The sequence below is a fragment of the Strix aluco genome, chromosome Z, assembly GCF_031877795.1.
Source record: "Strix aluco isolate bStrAlu1 chromosome Z, bStrAlu1.hap1, whole genome shotgun sequence".
NCBI classification, from domain to species: domain Eukaryota; kingdom Metazoa; phylum Chordata; class Aves; order Strigiformes; family Strigidae; genus Strix; species Strix aluco.
The window spans coordinates 71,423,528-71,441,832 of NC_133971.1; the positions used below are offsets into that span (position 1 = coordinate 71,423,528).

Here is an 18,305-nt window from a genome sequence, read left to right on the forward strand (position 1 = left end):
TTAACTAGTAAATAGTGTTCAATTAATATGTACTTCTAACTTCATATTAAGTATTCAACTTCAGTATACTCTCTAAAAAATATAAACTTCGAAGAGTTACTGTTTAAAAAAAAAAATGTCCTGAAACATCAGTTATTTTCCAAGTGTCCACATGAATGGATGATAGTAACATTTTTTCGTATTCTTTCTGAAGCCTTTTTGTAATGGTGAGTTGGAGGGAGTGGTACCAAAGACTTCTTGTAGATTACCATTCATGCTAACTACAGCTTTCATTTTAACATTTAATTTTGGTCTTCTGTAGGTCTGATTCTTTTTTTTTTTCCTTAATTTGTTATTTTCTGGAAAGCGGGACTTGATGAGGGGAGAGGGGAAGGAATCCTTTGTCACCTCGTTGAAAGAGTGTACAATACCCAGGCATTCATGCGAATACACTCTATGATAGCGAGTAAATGAGTATAGGTAGTTTGGAGACTTGCGTGTAAGTGTTGATGTGGTCAACACATCAGCAAATCCACACATCTGCAAAGATCTTGATGTTTAATGTTAAGAATTAAAGTAAGATGCATTTTTTTTCTTTAAGGTATGCAGCCCCTCATGTATTCTGTTCAAGAAGCATTATGTTCTCGACCATGTTGGACTCGTGTTGGGACAGATATTTGTTACTATAAGTGAGTACACCAATCAAATGTACAGCAAATCTTACGCTGAAGATTAGTATGAGGTACAATTTTTGAGGAGAAGTATTTGCTTCTGAGTTTGATAATTCTATTTTAGTAGGTCTGTTGTGAACAGAGTTTTCTTCTTGAGTTACTGTGGAGAGTAACAGAAGTGACCAAAGTATATAGGGTCTTATTTTGTTAGTACACTGCTAATATTTAAGCTGTTCATCTCTTTATACTTTTGTTAGAAATTGCATACTGTTCCAGAGAAGCTTTTAAGGGAATGTATATATGCATGCTTGCTTGAAATCTTAATAGTGACTTCCAGTAACACTGATCATGTGCTTGTGATTCGGCTCCTGTATTCTGTGGTATAGTCATTGTAGGGCAATCCTGGAACACAGGATGAGATGGTACAGCATATCCATGCATTACCCTTCTTGGTTGGCAGTTGTTTGCTTCCTTTTGTTTTGTTTTGTTACTTGTTTTTGTTTGCTCACCTTTTCCCAATATGAATGAAGGTGTATCACTGTTATAAAAAAGTGTCTTTACAGATAGTGGGAACCAGTGTATTTAACCTGGATGTACATAGAAGAGAAATACAATCACTAAAAATCTTCCTAGCTCTTAGAATGTGTGTTCAGAAATAATCAATGATATGAAAAAAAATTATTCTGATATGTTTATTACCTTCATTTTACTCTTAGGAATCACTTTTCAAGAAGTTCAATTGCTGCTGGAGGTCAGAAAGGAAAATCTTATTACACAATTACATTCACAGTGACTTTCCAACATAAAGATGATGTCTGCTACTTTGCTTACCATTATCCATATACATACTCAACTTTAAAGGTGAGAAGATTATGAACTGTTACATAGATAAATATTTATACTTTTGGACAATGTGAAACAAGCATTCATGAGTGAACTCTTTTTATTTCTTTTTATGAAGTTCAAAATACTCCTTAAAATGAGAATTTTCATAAAACATTCATGTTTAGACTGGCAAAGTGTGTAGGTTGTTCTAAAGAACAGTTCCTGGAAAAATAAAATTGATACTTACTTGCAGGCTAAATGGGTTTTCTGGGAATCATAATTCATAATTGACTGGAAACGGTGCTAACTGGATGAAGTATTTGTGTTTGAGTCAAATTACTCATATCCTGCTGTTCTACATATACCTCTTCATAATTGACCTGTTCAGTTACTATATTTAAGATAATTGGAGACCTTTTTAGGATAATGAATTGGCTAAGGAAGTATTGTGAAACTTTTTAGTACTAAGCAAAACTCATGCCTAGAATGTCTGTTGATTGTTTCTGTCATAGCATTAAAAGCAAACTTGGGGATTCAGTGGCTAGTGTGTAAGAGTTGAACAAAGCTTTTTACTAAGCCATACTTGGTCTTGGAAGAAGTATCTGTTAAGGGATGTTATATGCGGCTGCTGCATCCAACAGCTCTGGGGCTGGTGGTTCCTCCTGCCTGGCTGCTGGAGCCTAGTCAAGGGACCCTGGGGGTGTCTGTCCCAGGCTCATGGACGTGGCTGCTGCTTTCCTGTTTGCTTGTAGGTTCAACCACTAGTGAGTCTGAGTATCCCAAAGAGAGAGTGAGACTCATGCACACACACTTGCACATCCCGTCCCCTCCCAGCATGGCTGGCTACACAGTCTGGCACAGACAAGGTGCTGCCTCCAGCAGCACCAGTGTGTAACACTACTAGGACTTGCTTAAAATATAACTACGGACACCCAGGTCCCTTTCCTCCTCTCCAGCTGATAAGGATTGCTGTTCCCAACTGAAAATACACACCCACTCTCTAGAATCACAAGCACGCACATATTTGTGAATGACTAGCATGGCCCATCTGTGCCATACCTCTGCATGGATCTCTGTCTCTCTTACCTGCTGTGCAAGGCTCCAGGTTGCAGGCTAGTCCAGCCTGATGCTCACTAATAAACAGATGCATGCATTCTCACACTCGTCTCACTGGCTCTCTGCACTTGTGGTTCTCCCCAGATGCCAGCATGGACTCTCTGCCCACCTGATATCCCTGCCTCAATCTGGGACCTCATACTTTCTGGGTAGTCCACCTTGAAGTTTGCTAGCAAATTGCACACACACCCCTCCATGTACAGTAGCTTTGGGGAAGATGCATATGCTTGCCCCCTGCCCCCAACAGCTGGTACCAGGCACATGGGCTTGTAACCCTTGTTCCTTCTCTAGGTGCTGAGAACACCTGCCCTTGCTTCACTGACCCTTATCACCCCACTAGCTGGTTTTTGGGACACCCACTGTTCTTGCCCCAGTGGCTGGACACCAAGACCCTTACCCATTTCATTAGCTGGCACTGAGATCCTCTCTTGCTTGCATTGCTGGTACCAAGTCCACTGATTCTGATCCCAACAGTAGTCTGTAGTGCCCACAGAGGTGCTTCCAAGACCACCTCCAACTACTGATGCTGACCTCAAATCCACTCACACCTTTCTTGTTAGTTGCACCCAGTCCACACAGCACTTGTATGCATGGAATAGAGAGTGAGACTGCACAGAGATATAACTAAGGACAGACTGCAGGGATCAGGTGTGTAAGTTTTGTATAGTCCCACAAGCCCCCCTTGAGTATCCCAGATCCTTACGTTGTTCTTGTTTCCTCCTTGTCCCTCGGGTGACTCTTTCCAAAGCTTTGCCTGTAGATTCTTAATGGCCAGTCAGTTAGAGACTGGAGACTTTGGTCTTTGCTGTTGTTTGTGTTATGTCTTGTCTAGCAAGCAGGATTGTTTCTCTCTGTTCCTGTTTATTGATTCTCCCTTGTTATCCCCTTTTGCACTGAAAAGGTCCCTGGTCAGATAACCTTGATGAAGTAGAGGTTCTTATCTCCCACATACCCTTACAGTATCATCTGGTAGAAAATAATGTACCCTCTGTCCCTTCATTTTCCTCAAAGCAGTTGGAAAACCAGGCTCTATAAAGTAGTCAGTTAGAGATGTAGAGAACGATATTTCATGGTCAAAATTATGATGGAGACTTGAATGTTGTTTAGAACAACAAGAAGTATGATTAGTTAAATAATACCTGTGGAATATTCTGTGATATGTAACTGCAAAAGATTTGAAGTATTTTTTCATTATTTTTGGAATGAAGATGCATCTTCAGAAGCTGGAATCTCTGCACAACCCTCAACAGATATATTTTCGACAAGACGTTCTCTGTGAGACCCTGGCTGGCAACAGTTGTCCCTTAGTCACTATTACAGCCATGCCAGAGTCCAATTATTGTGAACACATCTGTCAGTTCAGTAAGTATGACTTCTCTTTCTTATCAACTGAAAATAATGTAAAACTAGCTCTTTATGAAAAAAATTCAGTATTAACTGTTGTGCATTGTAGAAATATCAATGTAAAATCAAGTTAATGAATTCAATGAAATTAAGATGCATCAATATTCAGGATTTGATTTGTATTTAATATTTATTTGTGGTAGTCAAGGTTATTATATCTAGATATATAAGAGTATGTATGTCTATTTTAAATCAGTTGCTAGATATTTTTGTATGTTAGAGTTTGCAGACTACACTTCTTGGGAAAGAATACCTGTTTTCCAAGTAACTTTTTTCTCCAAATGCTCAGGTTATTTGCTTGACAAAAAAATCTTTCATAAAGCCAATATCTAAGCTACTAAGATTTAAAGTGAGCTTTAGTTATGACAGCATTCCCGGTTTCTTCCTTCACCCCAGTATTTTTCTTGGCTATTGGAAAAAAAGTCATCAAAGTCATAATACTGTAATTGCCAGCTCAAACTAGTCATGACTGTGTAATTGTCTGATTGTATTTAAAGCTCCATTGTGAGAGTTCTGTAATTAGCAGTCCTTATAACAATATTCTGGCAAGCTCTATCAATAACAATGATACTCAATAATAAACTCTCAAATACTGTATTTTGCATTGTAACAAATGAAGCTGGCTATTACCTCTTTTTTCAGTTAACAAAATGTTTACTTAGCTTGAGTCATATTTTGCAACCTCTATGCATACTTTTTTAGGGAATCGTCCTTATGTTTTCCTATCTGCTCGTGTACATCCTGGAGAGACTAATGCAAGCTGGGTTATGAAAGGAACACTGGAATACCTTATGAGCAATAATCCAAGTGCCCAATGTTTACGAGAATCTTACATTTTCAAAATTATTCCCATGCTCAATCCAGATGGTGTCATCAATGGAAAGTAAGCATAAGTTTACTCACAAATATGTAACCTGTACTACTAAGTCTTTGCATCTGTTATTTTAAAAGAAAAAAATCTTAAACTAATCCCAGAAACATAAAAATGCAATACTTGATATGAAAAACAACCACAAAATTTCTAAGAATTTTCCATTTTTGGGCTTTTTAAAGGCAAATACATTGTTCCATGAATTTCAGTTTTATAAAATGTATTCTCAGTTGTTCATGGATGATAATAATTCCTATGTGATTTGACATGACATTTTAATTGTCTCTCTGAACTAGTGTCTTGGATAGGTGTAGAGTGTTATATGAGAGCACAGCTGCTTTTAGGAAGAGCTAAACAAGTTCATGGTTCTCATGAAAAAGAACAGTCCTTGTATCTGAGACAGCTTTTTACATAATTTTTTGCTCTTTTTTTAATTATAGTTTTTAGAAGGATGTTATGGAAAGGGATGTTGTCAAGTGTTATTAAAAGGGGGAAAGTTAATAGGTGTGCAACAGAAAGCATAAGAGAGTATCCTGATTTACTTATTTATTAATAGTAATTCCTTCACTTACTACCACTTTTCTTAACAAATCTAAGGGATATTTCAGAACCTTTTGATACTGCTATGAGTAAGTATTCAGCAGTCTATACTCACTTGGTTGGAGGGAATTCATATGAAATGGAAATTTTGGTATGGTGAATCTACAGTTCCTTCTTAGCCTAGTTATGGGTAGTATTTTAAAAGGTTTTGTGAACAAAATAAAAATACAATCAATTATGGATTTGAGTAGAACCCCGTCTTTATATATGTAAAAGCATGCATAGAACAGAAGACCTGGAATTAAATCATTCGGAATACAAGTGAAAGTTTAATACAGTGTCAATAAGAGCTCTGTCCCAGCAGATGCAATCTAAAGACAAATGTACTGAAGATGAATGCATGAACATGAATTTCTATAAGTTTAAAAATTCTGTCTGATAGCTGACTGAATACAGAGATTATTATCTTCATTTGGCCTCTGGGCTTTTTGGTTGGTTGTTTTTTTCTTTTTTGTTTTTCTCACATCAATGTGTCTCCTAACATGTTTCAAGTCTTAGATTTCAGATTGACATTAGTCCTTATATTACAGAAGTTAAGACACCAGAGCTGTAAAGATATATATATTAAAAATCAGTGATTTCAAACTAGCATTTGAATAGAATCACAAGCCTTCATTTTCAACAGCAAATAAGCAAGATTACAATTGACTTTCATATAAGAAGCTACTTCTAATTTATTTTTAGGTTTTCTGAAACATAACTTAAAAAACCCCAAACACTTCTATTACTTGGCATGTTAGAAAACTGAGGTTTGTTTCTTACCAGATTCTTTCCAAAGAAACAGTGGTGATGAGGAAAACTTGAGGTGGGGGGGAGGCTTATTTAAAAGTATGATAATGCAGACTACATCATGCGTTTTTCCACCCCCCCCGCAATAGCCACCGTTGCTCTTTAAGTGGAGAAGATTTAAACAGACAGTGGCAAAATCCAAATCCAGATCTGCATCCCACTATTTACCATGCTAAAGGGTTACTGCAATATCTGGCTGCTATAAAACGTTTACCTTTGGTGAGTATGTGTGTGTAAGCAATTCTGAATCTTTTTAATCTTGTCTATGTAGCTAGTCTGTAAATTAAGCAGTTTAATACGGTCTTGTAAACTGTATCACACTTAAATTTGACTTGGAGAAGTGGTCTTCTGCAAACCTTTATATCTAAATCTGTTTCCTTTGCTAGGGTAGAAGGTTAAACCTTCCTCAGGTAAATCCTGCGTTTTTTGACACAAGTTAATTATATAAGGAGTCGTGTTTCCTAATTTCTTCAAAAGTACAAATAAAATTTTTTGTCTTTCTGTTTCTTTTGTAAAATGTTAATTCCGTATGTCTTGGCTTTATTTTGCTGAATGATTTATTGTAGGTCTACTGTGATTATCATGGTCACTCTCGTAAAAAGAATGTATTTATGTATGGCTGCAGCATCAAAGAGACAATGTGGCACACAAATGTTAATGCTGCCTCTTGTGACCTGATGGAAGACCCTGGTTACAGGGTAAGTTCAACATTTGTACCTTTTTCACTTGGCATGAATTTGGAATACATTTTTCAATTATCTTCCCAATATTATTCTGTGCACATAGTGACTTTATCGCATAAGCAGACTTAGAGTGATCTCTTTTTAGTTCATGAGTGTACTTCAGAGTATTTTGAAAGTTTTAAACATTGTACACTAACACAGTTAAGGATTTAATGTTAGTAGAGTGCTTTAGTTTTTTTGAGTCTTTGTACCAATATGTGCTTTTTTGTGTTCAACATTACCATTATAGTAAATACATGGAAAATACACTTCTGTGCATTTATAAGGACTGAATGAAAAAAACGAGTCACTTAAGCATGGTAAACAATATTCTAGCAACAAGAAATTAAAAATACTGAATTGCTCTGAGAAATACTAATCTTTGTATGGAAATAGGCAAGGTTCCTCTTATAAAGATGTGTAGTGAAAGCACGTGCCATAAGAAACTTGTGCAAACAACATCCACTGCATTGTATATGCTTTCAAAAATTCCAAAATATTTATAAAGAATTCCGGGTTACCCGTTTCTGTGTAACTCCACTGCCGCCTTGTGGCAACTGCAAATCTATGCAACCTAATGCATCCAAACCCCGCGGGGTTTTTGAGAAGATGCAGCTAAGTTTGAAAAACTCGTGGAATACACGTTGAAATGCTTGTTATGCATCCGTGAGTGTAAATGCGTACGAATGCTTTCAGATTTTTTTTCCTCAAATCTCCCTACTTTCTAAAAAAATTCACTCCTTGATTTTCTTGTGTCATTTCCTGGATGCTGAGTCTGATGCCATTCGTGTCTGCTGCTCACCATATTTTTATATATGGGGTTTTGTCACATGGGGTTTTGTCACTTCAGTCTGCACTACTATAGTGCACAAATGACAATAGTCAATAACGGTTGTGTGAAAAACCCATTTGGATTCAAAAAAGAGGACTAAAATATTTGGGCAAGCTTGTAATAATAATGGTATATGTACTACTAAAATAGTAAATTCAGAGTGGTCATGTGTTTTTTGGCTTAACTGATACAAATAAAAGCTGGAAAGAATGTAGTCATTTAGCATTAGTGAAACACAGATATTTGCATAACTGTTTCTTGTCTTTTTCCAAAGCTGTCATGTAAACAGTTATAATGAACTTTGATTCACATTCTTGAAGTTAAATATGCACCTAGTGCTTTGCTGAATACAAATGGAATTTCATGTATTAATGAAATACTGTTAGGTCTGCAAATTGGATTGTTGAAACAGTCTGAAACTGAATTTAATTAATTAATTAGATAGGGTATGTAGTAGACTTAATTTGAGAAAACTTAGCTAGGTGAATTAGGAGGAGATGGTGATCACCTGAAGAATTCTTTTGTATCCTGATTCTTACCCACTTGACTAACACTTAATTTTAAGTATTGAATAGGAAAAGGAGGATTTTAATAAGTAGGAAATGGCAAACCTATTGTAGCTTGAACTCACTGAGTTTTGAAAACTCAATATGGAGAAATGTTTTCATTCTTGTTCTCTTCATTTGAATTGCAGCAAAATTTTCTTATAATAGTTTATGACTGCATATTCCCCTCCCCCACTCCCCGCTTCCGTAAGTGAAATAAAATAACTGCTGAATTTTTCAAATTGATGTTCTGCAGGCACTCCCCAAGATTCTGAGTCAAACTGCCCCAGCATTCTGCATGGGCAGCTGCAGCTTTGTAGTGGAAAAGTCCAAGGAATCAACAGCGCGAGTTGTTGTCTGGAGAGAAATAGGAGTACAAAGGAGCTACACAATGGAAAGCACCTTATGTGGATGTGACCAGGGCAAATATAAGGTAAGAAAATACATCAGTTAAACTGTTCTTGCTTTATAATTTCTTCCATTTGCATTGATATCTTGTTCTATAACCCCACTTGCTTGCTTGCTTTAAACTTCTAAAACTCATCTAAGATCTGTGTACACTAATGTTAGAGTGAAATTACATACTTTACAGTATTATAGATTGCATAACAGTCTTCATCTGTCATTTAACTTCTTCCCCATAGTATGTTATGCTTATTGGCTGTTTTAACAAGATTGATATAAATTATTGCTTATAACACATATGTATGTAGTTAAAAAATCAGAGCTTTTCTTTCCAGTAGATTATTAGAACTGGGTAGTAATAAATGCCAATATTAGAATAAAAATTTCCTTTACACATGGTAATTTCAGACTTCACCATGGCAGTTCATGGTTCTTTAGCAGATATTTAATAATGTGCTTTACAGAATTTTCCTGTGTAGCTGCAGAAAGAGACTTATAAATACAAATAAAACTTGTCTTTGATTTGTCTCATTCAGAAATGTTAACAGGGCTGGATTTTTGAAAACAAAAGGGGACCCTGTTTGTAGTTTCTCACAGGTAAAAATTTACTTCAAAGAAATATTTGTAGAGAAAAAAGAACCACCACCCGAACATCTGATCTTCAACTTCTGTCACTGGGTTAAATTTAGCTACAAATTGAAACAAGTTTTTAAAATGAAGAAGTCACAGTTTCTTCTGCTTGAAAATAGAGTTTAGGAATGCTAATCAAGAAAATGACCACAAGACTCAAGGTGCTTGACAAAAAAGAGGATCAAGAGGATGGGCGTGGGGCAGGAACAAAAAATAAAAGTTGGAACAAGGTATATTTAATGTATTAAGGTATGCTCCAACACCCATGCTTATCTCCCTAGACAGAAGGAAGACAGATATTTTGGCTGAAATTTCAGTAGGTCTGTAACTACAAAATGAATGAGTTAACTTTGTCAATTAACAAGAGAAGCATTCCTGCTTGTTGTCAGAACATTCCATTATTCTTCAGGTGACATCATTATGGAGCTTTAAAAAATAACAATACATCCAACTTGCTTCTTTTTGAAACTTCTAGAATATTCTTAAGCATGAACCTTCATGGATTTAGCAGTGTTGCTACAGAAAGTTCTTAAGAAAGGTGAATTGAAGATGCTTTTGTGATCCAACTTTCAAGATGCTTAATCTGAAAAGCTGTTCTTTGGTAAGGGAGGAAAAAATGGCTGAATTCTGTGGAAAAATCATTTACTCAAAAGGGAAGAGCATTCTTCTATGTAATATAAACTAGCTGATGACATCAAATTGCTGTTCTGTCATTCATTTCATTTGGAATAAAACAGTTCGTCAGGTTTTAGTCATCCTCTGAACATAGAGGAAGATTCTTCATTTTTCTTCACTATGGTAATGCTCAGACTTACTAAGAAAATGTATCTAAAAGGCCAAGGTGACTAGAGAGAACAAGAAAAGAGCAACATTTCTCCAGTGAGAAGGTCAAAGAGATGAAAAGGCTCAACCTTTTTTTTTGTGGAGGGTGTGGGACCAGCAACTCTGAATAAACTTGTGGTATAAATTAGATGACGTATTTCATAATATGTTATTTCAAAACACAAGGAGTTGAACTGTTGAAATTCCCTCCTCCTACTTCCCATCCCAAAGGACAGGACAGTTCAGATCTGACTGTGTATAATGTAGAGGTCTGAAGCACTTTTCCAGTTGTCTTCTGGTATGGCATTGCTGAATTTTGTTCAAAACACAAAGGATTACTCAACAAATCTGTTCTTTGTGAAGGAAATGCTGAGTCTTTGCTAAAGCTGGATAATATCAGAACATCAAATTTTTATTCTTTTTTGTTTTACTCAGACAATGGTGATGCTGGACTATTTCCAGCCAGGAAGCTGTTGAACTGAAGTTAGCAATTCTAACCTGAATTTAAGATCCCTGGTGACAGAGTTATCAATGGAAGCAATCTTGTTTTAACTGTTTGTGTGGGGTCTTTGTAGTACATTGAGAATTAGTGTTGCAAATATTGCTCAGTCATCTGTGATTCAAGATACTGGAAAGCAAACATTCAGGTGAAAAGGTGCTCCAAGATCTACTATGGAGGATAATTAAGATGCCAGACAAAAAAGATCCATTTCTTCAATAATTCAAACCATGTGAAAACTGAAATAAATCCCTTTCCTGATTAAAGATTAATAAATTTGGGAGTATTGCTTAATTTTTAAGTTAATCGAAAAGATTTTGTAACCTGGCAATCTTATGATGCATGGTAAAGAGAAGACTTTAGGACATGAGGATTCAGTCAACAAACTTTGTCAGTTACTATGATTCTTCAGTCTCTAGATTTTGAGTTCTCAAAAATGATCACAACTTTGTAGCCTCTGCTGAATAAGAAAGAAGAGCAAGATTATGTTTTACTGTCCAACTGACATATTACAGGAATATTCTTCTCAACTTGAGGTCACAATCTGTTGTGCCTTGGTTTTGCATCTTTGCTTTCATGAAGGAAAGCTCAGCACCAAGACACTGTATTCATGTGAAGGTATTTTCATGACATACTTAGTAAGGAAGACTTCAACTAGCCGTCTAAAATGTTGCTGTCTAGAAGAAAGACAGATGTATAAAATGTAAAGAAAAAGAATAAAATTCAGTGCATGTTCAAAAAAAAATGCAGCTGTTTCCAGGTGGCTTGTGCTTAAAAGCAATGCTTGTAACACTTAAGGAACTTTAATAGGCCACAGTTAAAGGTACTAGAACAGGTGTTTGGAAGATCAAGAAGAGGCGTGTAATCAAGGCTTCAGTGAAAATGAACTTCACCTCAGGTCCCCTATTTAGGACAACTGTTTATTACTATTTCCTGAAACAGGCTTCAGGTCTCTTGTTTAATGGAAATTAAGAGATTTGGCTGATAGAAGAATAATAATGAATTAAGAAATTTGGTATTTGGCAGCTGTGTAGTACTGCATTCTCTATTATGATTTAAAGTAATGACACAAGCAAATCTAGAGTTTGGCATGGGCATTTACTGCAAGTATGTAGAACCTTCAGTATAGTAAGTTCAAACTTATCTTCCAGGCATTTCAGTTATCCACCTCCAATCTGATCCATTTAGGTCTCTCTTTAATTATATCCTCTTTTGGCTGTGATGAAAATAGCAGCCACGGAACGTGCACACGCTATTTATCTTTCTAACAATTGTCTTTGCACTTTCTTTCATACTGTGCTCTTGTCCTTTTTCAACTTAAAGCCACTCCTGTATACTCTCTATAAGGAATCTGCCAACTAACGATATCCTCTTCAGCAACAGATGTAGACAATGATTGGAAAAGTTTCTGAACCATCAAGTTGTGCACGTTAGTAACCTGTGTAACAGTGAGATTACTGTTACCCTTCTCCTTCCACTTCTGCATACTTGTTGCCTCTTGTCCTTAATGTTATTTTAATCTCTTTGGGGCAGGGACTGTGTCTTCCTGTGATTAGCATAGTGGAGCCCCAGCTATGATTGGGGTCTTCGAATGTTACTGACGTGCAAACAAATACAAAACAAAACCAAAAAATTGGCCTCTGTGGATAAGGTACTGCACTGGGAGTGAGGAGAACTGATTTCTGTTCCCAGCGGGGTCAGTGGCATGCTGTGAGACACTGTGCAAATCGCTTCAACCCTCTCTGCCTCCATTTCTCCATCAGTAAAGTGAGGATAATTCTTCCTTTATTAATAAAGTGCTTTGAAACCTACAGCACAAAAGCATTGTAAAAGAGGTAAGTAGTATTACTATTAACAATAATACTCAAATATCCAACTCTTGTTCACTGCTAACAGGTTTCTGTACCATTTGGCTGGAGGATGGCACTGTTTAGAATAGTGGATATAGCTTTAGCTTTCTTGTTACTAAAGAGCATTTTGTTTATGAAGACTACTGAGGAAAAAAAGATCTCACACGAAAAATTACATGAAACTTTCCATTTATTAAGTGTGCTTATGCTCTAAACAGAAGTATATGAAGAATGTTCAGACTGTAGCATTTTTGGAGCAACATAACACTTTCTCTTAAAGCTTGTATTTTAAAATACAGCGTCAGTGTGGCAACATATACAAAGCTTGTGGGGGGGGGGGTTTAGCTTTTAGTAAAAAAAATTCCTATTTCATTCTTTTGCATCATGTATTTTCCTACTTGTAAAAGCTTACCACCAATTCTTGGTTCTTCTGCTTCCCTGCTTGTTTTGACAAAGCTCCTTTTTAACTACCATTTACCTTAAGAGGTTTAGAATATCCATACTAAAATCCTTTTAAATTCTCCTGAGATACAGAAATTGCAAAGGGAGAGATTGAGTTGGGTTGTGCCATTGAATTTGTTAGTGTATATACAGTCAGTACTAGCCAATTCCATAATTGTTGAGGGTCACTCTGGAATATCATTCTCTTTTCATAAAGTAATTGAGGTTAGAGGTTGTGTTCCTACATACTGCACTGCTGGCTAAATGAAAAGTGTAGAATTATCTGATGGGAGGCTTTATCACATATGTAAACTTGGAGAATATTCTGTAAGTTCTACCTCCTAAATACTCTTTGCAGAGGAAAATGCCTTGTTTCAAGTTAGAAAACAGCTATGGCTTTTGATACTTTGTGTTTGTTGCTTTTAATTACTAAATGTGTGAATAAATGCTTTCAGAATTAATACACGGAGCCTCTAAATTATAGGAGGGGAAGAGGTGTTTGTGTCAAGGAGTAACTTTGTTGCCTTAAATAGTCTTATTTATGTGTCAGAACATAGCTATGAACCTGATCACAGATACAGTATGAATTCACTCTTTTTTTTTTCATTCTGATGGAACTTCTGTTGAAGAATCTTGTATTTGAAATCTTAGTATTTGAAGTACCTTTTTATAAATTTTGTCTCAGGTTTTAAAAATAATTTATACTTACAAATTTGGACATGATCTCTGTCCCTTTTCCAATGCCACTGAGTAAAGTCCTTTTAATACTGATGTGCCTGAAGGGTAGACTAGGAAGCTCCAAAAGAATGTGGATGCATCCAGAAATGTCTGTTCAGCCTTAGAGGAATCATGTATTTATTCTCTGAGCTTTCTCTGATACTCTCGCTAAGTTTATTCTACAGTTCTTATTTGTTCTGTCTTTAGAGCAAGAGAGTGTATTAAATAAAATAACAAAATGTATTTTAAATAGTAATTCTGTAGTATGTGTGGGTCCATCTGCATGTACCTATTTTGTATTTTAAATCTTATTTTTAAATTAGGGACTGCAGATAGGGACAAGAGAACTGGAGGAGATGGGAGCAAAGTTCTGTATTGGCTTACTGCGTTTAAAAAGAATGACCTCACCTTTGGAATACAACCTACCTTCTAGTCTGTTGGATATTGAAAATGAGCTGATTGAGTCAAGCTGTAAAGTGACAAGGTAGTACACATTTTTATTCTATTTACTTTTTTTCAGGAAAAATTGCAGTTTCTCAAGTGATGTAAGATTTCTCTCAGAAAAGTTCTTCCACTCATCAAAAATAATGTTGATGTGTTGTGACCTGTTAGTGTAACAATAATCTGAATATATTGGAGACCTATTGTGTTAATTCAATTGATTCAAACTTTTGAAGAAAACAATAAATGCAGAGTTAGACTATATGTCACATTTGTTGCTGGGATAAACACTGGCAATTTTAATGTCACTGGGGAGTTATTCTATGCAGTAAAACTCAGTAGGTCTTACGTCTCAATTGTCTCTGAGAGCATTTTTTTCTTTTCTTTATTACTGGCTACAGTATTAAAAATGTGTTTAGACAGACTTAAAGTACATGTCTTAAAGCATTGTAAGAACTGTAAGTTTTTCTTCCAAACTTTTTTTTTTTCTTTTTTCCCCTATGTTAGAGATATAACAACATTTAAAGATGTAAAATAATGTTTGGGTCACAAAAGAAATGTATCCTATCTGCTCAGTGGCTAACTTATTAAGTTGCCAATTCTTAAAGCTCTAGATAGGCTTGCAAAAATATGCATGCTATTGTATATTTCCATTCATGTAATTCATCACTGAAGTATCCACATGTACATGGTAATTGGGAATGCACAGCAAATAAGTGATTTCAAATGTACAGACATCTCTTTCTGAAGATCTGGTTAGAGATTAAAAAAGAGTTCCAGATTTCTGAAAAGTATTAAATTAGAAAAGAGTAAGATTTACACATTATTATATGTTACCCCTTGGCATACTTAGAGCCAAAAATGTTTTTATAGGGGCCTTGGCTGTAGCTCTGGCTTAGCTAAAGCCATACAGTGGAAATTTGGGGGAAAAATTAAATTTATTATTGTTTTTGTGGAGATGAAACAAGGAGGTGCTTGAGACTAAGACTTTCATTAGATGCTAGACTAATGAGCAGTTTATCTGTAGACCATGGAAAACTAGGAGAGATATGGGAGGGCATCTGTGGTACTCTATGGAAGGGGGAGATGATGTTTAGTGCTAGCATTTAAACACATAAGTGTTATCAGAATGTGGAGTACTGAGAAAGACTGGAGCTTGTGTTCATGTTTGGCATTTGTAGATAATAATGAAAAGTGAAGTATAAGATGAAAGGTGATAAGAACAATAGAAGAGTGTCTTAAGGAAGTTGTTAAAAATGTATGAAGAGTAGCTGTGATGTGTGGATATCTATCACTCCAGTGATGGCTGGATCCCCCAGTATCATTTGCTCACTAGTACAGCATTAGGATACTTGTAATGGCTGGATTTTTACTGTCAGATCAAGTTTTGTGTTTAGGCAAGGGTGAGTTAGTGAATCCTGGAAGAGATACGATCAGAAGGTGGCTTTGGAGTAACCCCCACCAGTGTGTAAGCCCCACTGGAGTGTAGGTAGGCTCACTGGGAGAGAGTCATATGTCAGATGCTGAAAAAAGCAGAAAGTGCTCTGAGAGGTATTCTACTGGATCTGGTACTCACAAACAAGGATGTGCGGGTTGGGATGTGAACATGAGGGCAGCCTTGTCTTCAGTGGCCATGAGATGATGGAGTTCAAGCTCCCAAGAGGAGGGAGCAGGGCAAAGATCACAACCCTGGACGTGCGGAGAGAACACTTTGGTCTCTTCAGGTAGCGTCTTGGAAGAGTCCCATAGAAAAAGACCCTGGAGGGAGGAGGGGCCCAGGAAAGCTGCTGAATATTCAAGGACCATAAGCTCAAGAGCAGTCCACCCCCCTGAGCAGGAACTTAAGCAGAAATTCTGGGAAGCCTGCATGGATGAATGAGGAGCTCCTGGTAAAGTTCAAACATGTAAAGGAAATACTTAGAAGGTGGAAGCAGAGACAGGTAACCTGGGAGGAATATAGAGTCACTGTCTGGGTATGCAGATACATGGTTAGGAAAAATAAAGTCTACCTGAAGTTGAATCTGGCATGGGATGTCAAAGGCAACACGAAGAGCTTCTATAAGTATGTAAGTAGTAAAAGAAAGACTAGGGAAGACATGGGCCCACTGCTGAATGGGGCAGGAGCCCTGTTGACACAGTACATGGAAGAGGTTGAGCTACTGAATGCCTTCTTCACCTTAGCCTTTACTAGCAAGACCAGCTTTTAGTAACCTAAGGACCCAGAGTCTGGGGAAAGTCAGGAGCAAGGAAGACTTACCCCTGGTGGAAGAGGTACAAGTTGGAGAATACTTGAGCGAACTGGACTTACATAAGTCCATAGGTCTTGATGAGATGCACTCACAAGTGCTAAGGGAGCTCGCTGATATCACTGCAAGGCCACTCTCAGTCTTTGAATGATCATGGTGATTGAGACAGGTGCCTGAAGACTGGAGGAAAGCAAGTGTCATTTCTGTCTTCAGGAAGAGGAAGAAGGAGGACCTAGGGAACTACAGGCTGGTCAGCTTCACCTTGATCCATGGGAAGGTGATGAAACATCTAATACTGAAAAGCATTTCTAGCCACATGAAGAAGGAGGAGATCGTGAGTAGTCAGTATGGATTCACTAAGGGAAGTCATGCTTGACCAACCTGATAACCTTCTACAATGAAATGACTGGCTTGGTAGACATGGGGAATTTACGGATAGTGTCTGCCTTGACTTCAGTAAGGTTTTTGACACTGTCTACCACAGATCCTTGTAGGGAAGTTGATGAGGTATGTGCAGACAGTGAGGTGGACCAAGAACTGTCTGAATAAGTGGGCCCAGAGGGTGATGATCAGAAGCACTGATCTAGCCAGTAACTGGCAGTGTGTCCCAGGGCACAATACTGGGTCCACTCCTGTTTAACATCTGCATTAATGACATGGACAGTGGGGCAGAGTGTACACTTAGCAAGTTTCTAAACGATGCCAGACTAGGAGTGGCTGATCCAGAGGGACCTTGACAGGCTGTAGAAATGGGCTAACAGGAATCTCATGAAGTTCAGCAAGAAGTGTGAAGTCCTGCACCTGAGGAGGAACAACCTGTCATGTCCCGATTTCTCAGGATGGCGACTCAGATTCACTGATTCCCGGATAAGGATTAAGGCAAAATGACACCAGGGATTCTTTAATTCACAAAGCTCAACTTTTACTTGCTCACAACAGATACTGGTATGAAACTTTGTCAGTAAGCCTTTCAACCTCCACAACAAGTGGTAAACTGTATAACCTACTGGGACAAACCATAAACCTTACTACATACACCGACAAGCAGCACATCTTACGACATGCCCTGACAAGCCTTGCCTTACACACAGGGATAGAGAAAAGGAGAGAAAGAGAGAAAAAGAGAGCAAGAGAGAAAGAGTGAGAAAGACAAACACAAAAGAAAGATTTCACCAGTCCTGCTTCCAGTGTTGGTCTAGCCAGCCTAGATGTCCAGTTCCGGAGGGGTGCACCACCCAGGGCTTTGATTTGTGTCCTTTTATAATTCTTCACTCCTCCCCCAGGTGGACTCACTGGGCTAATCAGACATCATGCGCAGTCTGTGCTTCTCAAATTCTCTTTGCTTTGGTGCATGTGTAGTTTGTAGTTTCAGAATCTTCTGGAAATGGGTTGGTGGGCTTGGGGGTTGTTGGGGAGTTACTCCCCCGTCCCTGCAGCATTGTCTGACCTTTCTTCTTGGCACATGCATTGTGAAAATGGCTTCTCTACTGACTCTTCACAGAGTTGCTCAAGATAGGGAAGTTCAGCCCCAGAAAAGTGCAATCTCACCTTTGTGGGACCCCCTCCCCTTGCCACGTCTTCTTGCCATTACCTGCACAACCCCAGAGTGCCCATGGAGACCATCTCCTTTAACAAAGTTCTTTATCATATGTTTGAGACACTAATTATGGTTTCATCGGACTGTCGCACCACCCCATGCACCAGTACATGATGGGGGCTGACCATCTGGAAAGCAGCTTTGCAAAAAGACTGTGAGGGTCATAGTGGACACGAAGTTGAACATGAGTCAGCAGTGTGCCCTGGCTGCAAAGGACAATGGTATCCTGGGCTTCATAGGAGGATTGTAGCCAGCAGGTCAATGACATGATGGACCTGATCCATCCCTTCTCCTCAGCACTGG

General features: G+C 37.7%; 1 protein-coding gene across 12 annotated transcripts in view; it reads left to right on the top strand.

The window, feature by feature from the left end:
• The window catches only part of AGTPBP1 (ATP/GTP binding carboxypeptidase 1), a 74,829-nt gene that overhangs the window by 43,043 nt on the left and 13,481 nt on the right, over nt 1–18,305 (top strand). For 8 of the 12 annotated variants that reach the window (XM_074811894.1, XM_074811896.1, XM_074811895.1 and 5 more), the window contains 8 exons: nt 581–668; nt 1,367–1,511; nt 3,800–3,953; nt 4,698–4,878; nt 6,345–6,474; nt 6,822–6,953; nt 8,611–8,787; nt 14,042–14,202. In XM_074811894.1, coding sequence (XP_074667995.1) covers nt 581–668; nt 1,367–1,511; nt 3,800–3,953; nt 4,698–4,878; nt 6,345–6,474; nt 6,822–6,953; nt 8,611–8,787; nt 14,042–14,202 — 1,168 coding nt within the window. The other 4 variants (XM_074811901.1, XM_074811903.1, XR_012621544.1 and 1 more) reach the window with 4 other exon arrangements.